The sequence below is a fragment of the Coenobita brevimanus genome, chromosome 44, assembly GCF_032717465.1.
Source record: "Coenobita brevimanus isolate Jiangsu-jjx chromosome 44, ASM3271746v2, whole genome shotgun sequence".
Taxonomy (NCBI): domain Eukaryota; kingdom Metazoa; phylum Arthropoda; class Malacostraca; order Decapoda; family Coenobitidae; genus Coenobita; species Coenobita brevimanus.
The window spans coordinates 48811114-48824023 of record NC_136997.1 but is presented as its reverse complement, the minus strand read 5'-3'; the positions used below and the strand labels follow the sequence as shown (position 1 = coordinate 48824023).

The 12910-nt window shown below is 41.1% G+C and overlaps 1 protein-coding gene across 1 annotated transcript in view; it reads right to left on the bottom strand.

Moving 5' to 3' along the window:
* LOC145398109 (liver carboxylesterase-like) overlaps window positions 1-409 on the bottom strand; it is a 12427-nt gene extending 12018 nt beyond the window's left edge. Inside the window, exon 1 of the mRNA XM_080271064.1 lies at window positions 98-409. Coding sequence (XP_080127190.1) covers window positions 98-409 — 312 coding nt within the window. The remainder of the gene's footprint in view (window positions 1-97) is intronic.
* Between the last annotated feature and the right edge of the window lie 12501 nt (window positions 410-12910).

Here is a 12910-nt window from a genome sequence, read left to right as displayed (position 1 = left end):
TTGTTTGTGGCCACCCCGTATGGGATTAAGGCGTCTGACAATAAATAGCTAGATAGACAGAATATTCCCCTAGAAAAAAAAAATAGACTGTGCTTACGTTAAATCGAAGAGATCCCTCAGGTGGTTCAGCGTAGGGGAGACTCAGGTAGCTGTAAATGTCTCGCCCTTGATTTGACTTCAGTAGAACTCCTCTCGCCTTGCCCAGACCCTCTACGCTGACGAAGTGATAGGTAGGGGGCGTCACAGTGGGCGTGGAGGGCGTTGTGCTGACCGTTGCTCCTTCTGGTCCTTCTGCGTTGCTTTCCACCTTGCTTTCTTCATCTAACGAGTTGATGACTTCAGGAGGAGACAGCTGAGCACCTTGAGTGACTCCTATAGTTATTAATAAGAGATACAGGAGCACACGCATGGTTGTTTGTTGTTAGATGGTTGTGTTAGTGGTGTTAGTAGTGGTAGAAGAGGTGATACTTGCAGTGGTGGTAGTAGTAGTGGTGGTGGTAGTGCTAGTAATGGTGTTAAGTTTTGTGGTACGGGTGTTGTTAGAAGTGCGGTACGGGCAGAATAAGTGGTGCTAGTGGTAGTCGTGGTGTGGTGAGAGGAGTAGTGAACGGTGTGGTGGTCCCAGGAGGAATGATAGCAGGTATATCGCCAGTCTCCACCTCACTCCTATCACCGCTGTTGATACGAACCGCAGATCAAGACCACGTTCCCCTCCCTTATTTATATATGGTCTCTTAATCTACTGTTCTTCCCTATCTACCCCATACACACACCTCCCCTACCTTACCTTACCTTAATTTACCTTAGCATAGCATAGCATAGCATGACATAGCATAACAACATAACGGCATAGAACATAACACAGCATGACTTAAGAACACAACATGCCATAACATAGCACTTCGTGGCATAACACAGCATGGCATAACAACATAGCATAACATAACACAGCATGGCAACATATCATAGCATAACATAATACAACACAACATGACAACATAACATAACAACATAACACAGCATGACAACAACATAACATAGCATAGCATAACATAATACAACACAACATGACAACATAACATAACATAACATAACACAGCATGACAACAACATAACACAGCATAGCATAACATGACAACAACAGAGCATGACAACAAACATAACATAGCACAACATAACCTATCAACATAACATAACACAGCATGCTATACCAACATAACAGCATAACATAACATAACATAGCCTTACCAAGTTACAACAGAAGTTTATCGCATCTTTATCTTTCCAAGGATGAACAGGAGACACTGGAAGATTCTGTGCTGCCTTCTGCTCGTCCATCCTGCAGAAACAAATCTTACTTACGAAGGAGAACTATCGTAAACCTGTCTGTAAACCTGGATCATCTCTTCATCTTGAATGCTGAGGTGTAGCAATGAACTGCCACGAGAACAGGATGCTAGTCACGAAGAAGTTCGGTCTAAAACTGCCATATTTCCTGTCATGGCAAGAAATTTATCGTTATGGGAAAGAACTGATCATTATACTCTCTCTCTCTCTCTCTCTCTCTCTCTCTCTCTCTCTCTCTCTCTCTCTATATATATATATATATATATGTGTGTGTGTGTGTGTGTGTGTGTGTGTGTGTGTGTGTGTGTGTGTGTGTGTGTCTGTGTGTGTGTGTGACAACTATGATCGTAATTTCGCCTGTGACCCACACCCTTGTGCAGCATAAACCGCTAAGGAAGAGCTATTACGAAACCTCCAAAGCCATTAAAAATACAACCCAAGTAACCTTCGAATATAACAGGAATGCGCAGTGGAAAATTCAAGATCAGGTCCAAGGATAAATCGCTAAGGAATAGGCGTTACGAAAGCTTGCTCAATGGGCTGCTGTACCTGACGTCTCCAATCTCTCCTTTATCATAATGTATCAATATGAGAGATAACGGTGACTGAATTAAGCTGTTATGACCACCGCCGTTATCAAGTGCCCAGAAAAGTACATGGTTTTGGGATCAAATTATGTCCTGAATTCTCCCTAACACCTTTTCCTTTGCTATTTATCCCTACCTGGGCCATTTTAGTCATTGCTTTTATCATATTTTTGCAATCTGTGTCGATAAAGGAATTAAATATGATACAAGGGATTAGTAACGTGTAATATAGAAGACTAAATCGCTAAGAAAATGGTGCTACCCTCTCTGGCTCCTATGACTCACTCGCACCTGAATGAAGTCGTTTTGGTTTTATCTAAATGGAAGACGAGGTGTTTGACCAAGAGGGAAAATATTTACATTCTCCTTTCTCTCTCTCTCTCTCTCTCTCTCTCTCTCTCTCTCTCTCCTTCTTCTTCTTCTTCTTCTTCTTCTTCTACGTCTTCATCTTCATCATCATCATCATCATCATCATCATCATCTTTTTCTTCTTCTTTTTCCTCTCTATCATCATCACCATCATCATCATCATCACCATCATCATCATCATCACCATCATCATCACCATCATCATCATCATCATCATCACCATCATCATCATCATCACCATCATCATCACCATCATCATCATCATCACCATTATCATCATCTTCATCATCATCATCATCATCATCTTTTTCTTGTTCTTCTTCCTCTCCATCATCATCACCATCATCATCATCACCATCACCATCATCACCATCATCATCATCATCATCATCATCATCATCAAGCCCTCCACCAGACCATGAGCAACATCCTTAACATCTTCCAACCGTTGACTTAGCTTTCATTTAATTCTTCATACTGCTATCCCTCAGCAGTGTTGTATTAGTGAATTAGTATTTGCTTCCAGTAATGTTGGTAGTTGTGGTAGTGGTAATGTTGGTAGTTGTGGTAGTGTTGGTATCTGTGGTAGTGATAATGTTGGTAGTTGTGATAGTGTTAATGTTGGTAGTTGTGGTAGTATTAATGTTGGTAGTTGTGGTAGTGTTGGTATCTGTGGTAGTGGTAATGTTGGTAGTTGTGGTAGTGGTAATGTTGGTAGTTGTGGTGGTGGTAATGTTGGTAGTTGTGGTAGTGGCAATGTTGGTAGTTGTGGTAGTGGTAATGTTGGTAGTTGTAGTAGTGGTAATGTTGGTAGTTGTGGTGGTGGTAATGTTGGTAGTTGTGGTAGTGGTATTGTTGGTAGTTGTGGTAATGTTGATAGTTGTGGTAGTGGTAATGTTGGTAGTTGTGGTAATGTTGGTAGTTGTGGTAGTGGTAATGTTGGTAGTTGTGGTAGTGTTGGTAGCTGTGGTAGTGGTAATGTTGGTAGTTGTGGTAATGTTGGTAGTTGTGGTAGTGGTAATGTTGGTAGTTGTGGTAGTAATAATAGTGGTAGTTGTAGTAATGGTAATGTTGGTAGTTGTGGTAGTGGCAATGTTAGTAGTTGTGGTAGTAATAATATTGGTAGTTGTGGTAGTGATAATGTTTGTAGATAAGGTCAATGATTAGGTTTCTTATCGTGCTTCTGACCTTGCTGTCTTTATTAATCTTATGAGAGAGAGAGAGAGAGAGAGAGAGAGAGAGAGAGAGAGAGAGAGAGAGATAGACAGACAGACAGACAGACAGAGACAGAGACAGAGAGAGACAGAGACAGATAGAGACAGAGACAGACAGACAGAAGGGAGATATTTGAGCTTGTGTGTGTGTACGTCCTCGTGCGTGCCATACACCTTTTCATGTCACCATTTTGACATTTATGCCCACCATCCATATTGAATACACACTAGGGCTGGCTCATTTAGGACTGGCGTAGTGATATTAGCATTTACTATTATTATTATTATTATTATTATTATTATTATTACTACTACTACTACTACTGCTACTACCACTACTACTACTACTACTATTATTATTATTATTATTATTATTATATGGGTTTGTAGATCATTATAGTCTCTCTTAGCTAAATACAAATCCATCAAACTATTCCCTGTCGCATAAGGGGCTCGAAATCGCGTCTTTTAGAGCTGCAGGCAGATTATTTTATTTTTATAGAGAGAGAGAGAGGTTCGATATAGCCTTCATTGCCCTCTTCACTGGCCTTGGGTTCCTTCTTTCTTGCACAAAAAAAAGTATATCTCTCTTAAACTTAAAATCAGAGTCTGGTAGAGGCAATACTTTAGATCATTTTAGTGATGATGATGATGCTATACTCCCTTCATCTTAAAATGGCTAAGAATTAATTCACTTTTTCCTCTGGAGCTTATTTCACGGAGCTCAGTGGCGGAGAAAGACACTGCTATGGCTCTGCATCCTTTCCACGGCACTTCTTCGTGACTAGGAGCATATTCTAAGCATATTCTAGCTTTAAGTGGTTGCTACATCTCAGTATTCAAGATGAAGCGATGGCAATTTTGGGCCAAGTTAGAGTGAACGTAGTATAGCACCGCATTCTAGTGTTAATCTATTGTTACAACTCAGCATTCAAGATGGAGAGATGGCAATTTTAGGCCAAGTTAGAGTGAACAGAGAATAGCATCATATTCTTGTGTTAATCCATTGATACAACTCAGCATTCAAGATGGAGAGATGGCAATTTTAGGCCAAGTTAGAGGGAACGGAGTATAGCATCCTATTCTTGTGTTAATCTATTGTTACAACTCAGCATTCAAGATGGAGAGATGGCAATTTTAGGCCAAGTTAGAGTGAAAAGAGTATAGCATCCTATTCTTGTGTTAATCTATTGTTACAACTCAGCATTCAAGATGGAGAGATGGCAATTTTAGGCCAAGTTAGAGTGAACAGAGACTAGCATTATATTCTAGTGTTAATCTATTGTTACAACTCAGCATTCAAGATGGAGAGATGGCAATTTTAGGCCAAGTTAGAGTGAACAGAGTATAGCATCATATTCGGGTGTTAATCCATTGTTGCAACTCAGCATTCAAGATGGAGAGATGGCAATTTTAGGCCAAGTTAGAGTGAACAGAGAATAGCATCATATTCTTGTGTTAATCCATTGATACAACTCAACATTCAAGATGGAGAGATGGCAATTTTAGGCCAAGTTAGAGCGAACAGAGACTAGCATTATATTCTAGTGTTAATCTATTGTTACAACTCAGCATTCAAGATGGAGAGATGGCAATTTTAGGCCAAGTTAGAGGGAACGGAGTATAGTTATGGAGAGAGGTCTGCCTCGGAAGAAAGAGAAAAGAGAAAATAACAAAGGAAAAAGAAAAAATGAAGACCCCCTTGAGAGATAACACACACACACACACACACACACACACACACACACACACACACACACACACACAAGCCCCAGCCTATCACGATAACACACACGGTAGCTGACAGGCCGTGTGCTCGATGACATGAGAGGCTTCGCAACGCCGCCTCTTCTGTGATTTATTTTGCAGTTTTTACCGTGCTGGTGTTTTTTTTTTTTTTCTTTAGGTAAATTGTTTCGGTGTTGAAACTGTATATGTAATGGACAAGGGAATATTAAGGGGTCTATTGTGAGGAATAAATCGCTCAGGAAAAGGTGCTAAGGTCTCATATACAATCTAGAATACATCATCATTACTTTCATTATTATTATTATTATTATTATTATTATTATCATTATTATTATCATTATTACTTTATGCCTAGGAAAAACTTCAGTAAAGCTGTATATATATTTTTTTACTATAGCCAAGCTGTTTATAATTCCACTAGCGACCTTGAGAGAGAGAGAGAGAGAGAGAGAGAGAGAGACAAACAACCGAATCTATGGCTATGATACGCAGCGACGTCTGTTTACCTCCAGCGTCGCGTCCTATACAGCAGAAAGATGACGATTTTAATATTCTTGCTACCAGACGATTTTTACTCCTGCGACAACCAGACGATTTGCTTCAGCTCTGGACACACTTCAACCAGCGAAGGGGTTAAAGAAAGCTGTACCTAACCCCTCCAGTTCAAAAAGAGCACTCCAATCTTAAAAATATCATCTGCTTGTAAAATTAAAGCAACTTATTATATGTCTTTAGTGAGGAAAGCAATTATTATGTTTTTATTCCCTGCCCTGCATATCCCTTTCCAGCCCTGTCCTGCCCTACCCTGCCCTGCCCTATCTGCCTAACCATACCTAGCTCTGCCCTGCCCAACCCTGCCCTATCTGCCTAACCATACCTAGCCCTGCCCTGCCCAACCCTGCCCTATCTGCCTAACCATACCTAGCCCCGCCCTGCCCAACCCTGCCCTATCTGCCTAACCATACCTAGCCCCGCCCTGCTCAACCCTGCCCTATCTGCCTAACTATACCTAGCCCTGCCCTGCCCAACCCTGCCCTCTCTGCCTTACCATACCAAGCCCTGCCCTGCCCAACCCTGCCCTATCTGCCTAACCATACCTAGCCCTGCCCTGCCCTGCTCTACACGTAACGTAACCTACATAACCCTACCCTACCCTACCGTACCCAACCCTGTCCTACCCTGTCCCCTACCCTTCCCTACCGTGTTAAGAAATCACTACTTAAAATAAATCCCTCCCCAGATAACTCTCTCAAATTAACCTAGTCCACCTGATCAAGCTTGCTAATCACTGCCCGGGCCTTCATATTGGTCAGATAGGAGGTTAGTAGAGGATTTGCGGATTAAATTGCGGATTTATTGGTAGCGTTATTAACATTATTTTTTTGTCGTTTTGGGAAAGAGTGTTTGGATTAATTTATTTTTTTATTATTGTTAGGTTGGATGCTATTTTTTTTAATTCTGGTTGAGTGGGTGCGGAAAAATTAATTCTCTCTCTCTCTCTCTCTCTCTCTCTCTCTCTCTCTCTCTCTCTCTCTCTCTCTCTTCTTTTCCTTCTTCTTCTTCTTCTTGTGCTTCTTCTTCTTCTCTCCTTCGTATTCTTATTCTTTTTTCTTCTCCTCCTCCTCCTCCTCCTCTTCTACTTCTTCCTCCTCCTCCTCCTCCTCTTCTTCCTCTTCCTCCTCCTCCTTCTCCTCCTCAAGCGGTGTAGGGGTTAATGAAGGCTAGAACTAACCCCTCCAGTTTGAAAAATCTCACATCAAGGGAAAAAAAATCGTATAAGTAGCAAGAATAAAATTTATGTCAGCGTAATCGACGTTCAGACTCGGCGATGGTCAGCCTTTGGTTCTTCTACCCTTCAAAAAAAAAGATAGAAAAATGAGGATAGTCTTGGATTGTGGATTAATAGGGGGGATTAATTAGTATTTTTATTTACTGAACAATTTCCTTGTCTGATAGAGGGAGAACGCAAATGTACTCCTTTCACCTTAACTTGGCCCAGATTTTCGTCCTTTTGCAGCTTATTTCACGTAGCTCAGCGGCAGAAAGAATTACTACGGCTGTACATCCTATCATCAGCACTTCTTCGTGACTATATTCTAGTGTATATCTAGTCGGAGATGTGGCAATTTTAGGCCAGGTTGGAGTGAAAAGAGTATAGCAATTCTCTCATGGTCAGACCAATTGTGTGTAGCGAGTTTGTTCTAACCTGGCAGAGATCGCTGACTCCCTCCAGCTCAGTTGATGGTCAAGTGAAGTCTCTCTATCCATCTATCTATCTATCTATCTGTCCATCCACCCAACTATCTATCTGTCTATCTATCAGTTTATCTATCACTCAACCTTTTTTTTTATTAGTAACGAAGATATGTAATGTGCTATGTGCTATCACAGGCTCTGACTATGCCTTAATAATGATATATATATATATGTATATATGTTAATATTGCTGGTAAATAAAACACGTCACCGTATACTTTGATAAAACATACAGGATAAAAACAGTATTACATATCTTGCTACGCTCGTGACCATCATGCTATCAGTTAGGTAATGGCAGTGGTGTACTCTCTAGGTTGAGTTTCTTTATCAGCGGTTTCTGTTTGTAAAGACCGCTTAGTATTAGATATCTAGGGTTTGTCTGAGCAAGGATGAAGCTCTTGACGTATCAGATAATATTCCTTGACCCCGTTTACCTTGTGACTTATTTCAGGTGATTTTTTTCCTTCTGAGATGCTTGAATTTTTCACTTCGAGGTCTTGGTGTTGAAGAGGGACGCCTTCCCGTGGTGGCACTGATACAGCTCGGCTGCTCTTCTGCCCGGTTATATAAATGTCCCTCAACTCCTTCCCTATCCCTCAAAAGGAGGTTGGTGGACAGCAGGAGAGGGTAACTTCAGCCTGCAGTCCACTGGGTTCACGTTTAGATGAGCCAGGGGTTACTACTACTACTACTACTACCACTACTACTTCCAATATTACTCCCACTACTACTACTACTACTACTACTACAACTATTACTACTGCTGCTACTACTACTACTTTGAATGTGACCTCGTAGTGAAGAGGTTAATGAAGGTTAAATTTACTGTTCTACAGTCTTCAGTTCGAAATGTTTCACACACACACACACACACACACACACACACACACACACACACACACACACACACACACACACACACACACACACACACACACACACACACACACACACACACACACACACACACACACACTGATGAGAATTGTTGACTGATGCTTGTCTAATCTGTGTCGTAACTTGTGGTGGGGCTTTGAGTGTGTGTGTGTGTGTGTGTGTGTGTGTGTGTGTGTGTGTGAGAGAGAGAGAGAGAGAGAGAGAGAGAGAGAGAGAGAGAGAGAGAGAGAGAGAGAGAGAGATGTGGGAGGGGGAGGGAGGAAGGGAGGATGAAGTGAGACAGAGAGTAGAGGGAGGGAAGGAGGAAAATAAAATGGAGAGAGAGAGAGAGAGAGAGAGAGGGGGGGGAGGGGTAAGCCAGATAAGCCACTCCACCGTACTAATCAATTAACCTTTCCATATCACGAATCTCCCTGGTTACTACTTCAGAAATCATGTGACCAAATTCCTCACATATTTTGACCAGATAACACCAGACGATTTTATTCAGCTGAGAGTGAGCCCTAACACCTCTTCCTTACCGATTTATTCCTGATTCTGCTCCTTTATTCTTATGTGTTACGCAGTCTATCTCGATATTGAAGAGACATAAGGGTTAAGAATGAGTCTCCTTGGTTACTAGTCTCTCTTTACTCTAACTTGGCCTAAACTTGCCGTTTCTCCATATTGAATCCAGAGTTATAATAATAGATAATGCTAATCACGAAGAAGTGCCATGGAATGAATGTAGAGCCGTAGCAATCTTTCTGCCACTGAGCTACGTGAAATAAGCTGCAAAAGGACGAAAATCTGGGCCAAGTGAAGGTGAAAGGAGTAGACTGTTTTTACTCTAACTTGGCCTAAAATTGCCATCACTCCGTCTTTATTGCTAAGTTCTGGGTCTAGATTAATACTGCAATATGATCCTAGTCACGAAGAAGTGCAATGGAAAGAATAAGTTGCAAGAGGACGAAAGCTGAGCCAAGTTGAGGTATATCACTCTTACTTTAACTTGGCCCAGATTTTCGTCCTTTTGCAGCTTATTTCACGTAGCTCAGTGGCAGTAAGAGACAATACAAAAGCCGTACATCCATTCCATAGCACTTCTTCGTGACTAGCGCCATATTCTAGCGTCAGTCCATTGTTACAACTGAGCATTCAAGGTGGGGAGATGGCAATTTTAGGCCAAGTTAGTGTGAAAAGTGTACAGTCAAGTCAATCCCTCAATATAACTACACCTGGCCATCAATTAAGGTGTAAAGGGTTAGGGAACTTTGCCACGTAAGAGTACACACACTATAGCATACCTAGATTTGTGTGTGTGTGTGTGTGTGTGTGTGTGTGTGTGTGTGTGTGTGTGTGTGTGAGAGAGAGAGAGAGAGAGAGAGAGAGAGAGAGAGAGAGAGAGAGAGAGAGAGGTGTTTTGTTAGTACTATGGTGATATGATAACACACTACATCACTTAAACCCCCTCCAACCGCCCCTCTCTCTCTCTCTCTCTCTCTCTCCAATCGACTCAGGTGTCCATCCAGCCGTAAAATAAGTCGCTACAGAAACACTGCTAGGGGAGGTAACTGAGGTAACATGGGTAACCCGCCATAGGATCAAAGGCCTAAGTTGAGGAGATGAGCACTGTGGCTAAGCGTCCCATAGTCTCGTAGGTTAAGGCGACTCCCTAACACCTCTTCCTTCGCTGTTTATTCTTGTACGTTATTTAATGGAAGGATAAATGTAACGCAGAAAGGACTATAGGGTGTAATGAACAAAATAAATCGCTTAGGAAAATGTGTTAGGGAACTTCCTCAACCGACGAGAATACGGGCCTTAGTTTCTGGCTGCACCTTTACCTGCGAGTGTGCGTGAGGTATTACATAAGCGATTTATTTTGTCTCTTGAGGTGTTTGCATTTCAGGTATTTGTCTTCGCAGTTTCCGTATATGATTTTTTTTTTTTTTATGCAGGAAAGAAGGAACCCAAGGCTAGAGGTGCGCAATTTATCACCTCCAAGAAAAAATAAAAAGGAGACAAGAGCAATTCGAGGCAGCAGATCTCCGCCGAGGAAGAGATACTATAATATTTGTGTAAGCATTGTAGACATTATTTATCGAGTTAGAAGCAAAATATTGAAGTCACTACCACGCGTACTCAGGAGAAACACATTTGAGGTGGTTTGGTCACGTGGAGAGGATGGAGGGTGAGAGACTGACGAGGAGAGTGTATGTGAGTGAGGTGGAGGGGTAGGGAGGAAGGGGGAGGCCAAGGATGAGATGGAGGGATGGAGTGGAGAGTTTGGCCATGTGGAGGGGATGGAGGGTGAGAGACTGACGAGGAGAGTGTATGTGAGTGAGGTGGAGGGGGAGAGAGGGAAGGGGAGGCCAAGGATGAGATGGAGAGATGGAGTGGAGAGGTATATGAGAGAGGGAGGTGTGAGTTGGGAGCAGGGCAGTGAAATGGCGGGGGACAGGGCGACGTGGAGGCGATTTGTTTGTGGCCACCCAGTATGGGATTAAGGCGTCTGGCAGTAGATAGAAAGATAGACTACCCAGCAATGGCAGAGTATCCTTTAAAAAAAAATCCTGGATCCGTATAATGCTTCAGATCAACACCAACATCTAATATATTGTTCCTTAGGTCATGCCCTACCCCTTCAAAAAATTCTCAGCAAAATCTGTTCATAAGTTTTTGAGTAATCCTGGTAACAGACAAACAGACAGACAAACCAACGCCGGCAAAAACATAACCTCCTTGGATGTGGTCATAAGAGAGAGCCAAATTCAAGATCCGTTCATTTCGAGACGCCTGGACACACTGCTCTTGAAAGCCTGGAGGTCGTAGGCAGAGGGAAATGCAGAGCCAGTTACAGAGCAGTATTTCTTTTTTAAACTCTCTATATGTGAGGAATTTTGTATTATTTTGTATTGTCGTGTATTTTTCTGACGCGTAATCCTTTCTATATGTCAAAATTATTCCATGGAGCTGGGTTTTTTTTAATGTGGCGGAATTTTGCTTTTTCTGTAGCCAGTTTTTCTCGGCCCCATTGCACTTCTTCGTGACTATCGTGATGTTCTAGTCTTAATCTCTTTTGACAGTGGAGCATTCAGGATGGAAAGATGCTCCCCCCCACCCCTTTTTCCGGCCTAGTTAAAGTGACCAAGGGGTAGTCTCAGCACTTCTTCGTGACTAGCATGGTACTCTTTAATCTCTTTTCACAGTATGGCGTGCTAGATGGAAAGATGCGATATTTTTTTACCAGGCTGAAGTGAATGGCGTGTTGTAGTGAATAATTAATAATGGCTCTGTTTTCTTCTACGTGGCTGTGGTGGTGGAGAGCGACGCCTTCACGTGGTGGCACTGATATAACCGGGCGGCTCCACTGCACGGTTACTTATATATATCCCTCAACTCCACGCTTATCCCACGAAAGGAGGTTGGTGAATTAAAATATATAAGAGTAAATAATTAAGTAGGAAAATAATAATAATAATAATAATAATAATAATAATGATAATAATAATGATAATGATAACAATAATAATAATAATAATGATAATAATAATAATGATAATAATAATAATAATAATAATAATAATAATAATAATAATAATAATAATAATAATAATAATAATAATAATAATAATAATAATAATAATAATAACGATAATAATAATAATAATAATAATAATAATAATAATAATAATAATAATAATAATAATAATAATAATAATAATAATAATAATAATAATAATAATAATAATGATGATAACAATAACAATAATAATAATAATAATAACAATAATAATAATGATAATAATAAAATGATAATAATAATAATAATAATGATAATGATAACAATAATAATAATAATAATAATAATAATAATAATAATAAGTATGTGCATGTGTATATGTATGTATGTACCAATTGTGTGTGTGTGTGTGTGTGTGTGTGTGTGTGTGTGTGTGTGTGTGTGTGTGTACGTAATCCCACTAACACCGGCGGCTCACTCAACGCCCACACAGTCAGTCTTCACCTGTCTGCCGTAAGGGTCAAGAGCAGACAAACCAGCTGAGGAGAAGCAGAGAGGGGGAAGCAGACAGCAGGGGAACGAGTGAGCAGAGGTTCGTAGTAGTAGTACTGGTGGTGGTGGTGGCAGTAGTAGTAGTAGTAGTAGTCGTAATAGTAGTGATAGTACTAGTAGTAGTAGTAATAGGAGTAGTAGTTGTGGTAGTAGCAGTAGCAGCAGCAGCAGCAGTAGTAGTAGTAGTAGTAGGCCTAGCAGAGAGTAGGAGACACGAGGAAGATCGACCACCAAAGGCAGAAAGACATAAAGACACAGATAAGCAAGGAGCGTGAAGCAAGACAAAAAGACCAGCTGCAGCACATAATCGAACATCTAACACCAGACCAGTGCAGAAGAGTTGAAATTGCACAGGAGGTTGGGGCATCGAACTGGCTCACAACCCTGCCTCTCAAGGCAAAAGGCTTCCACTTCAACAAACAAGAATTTAT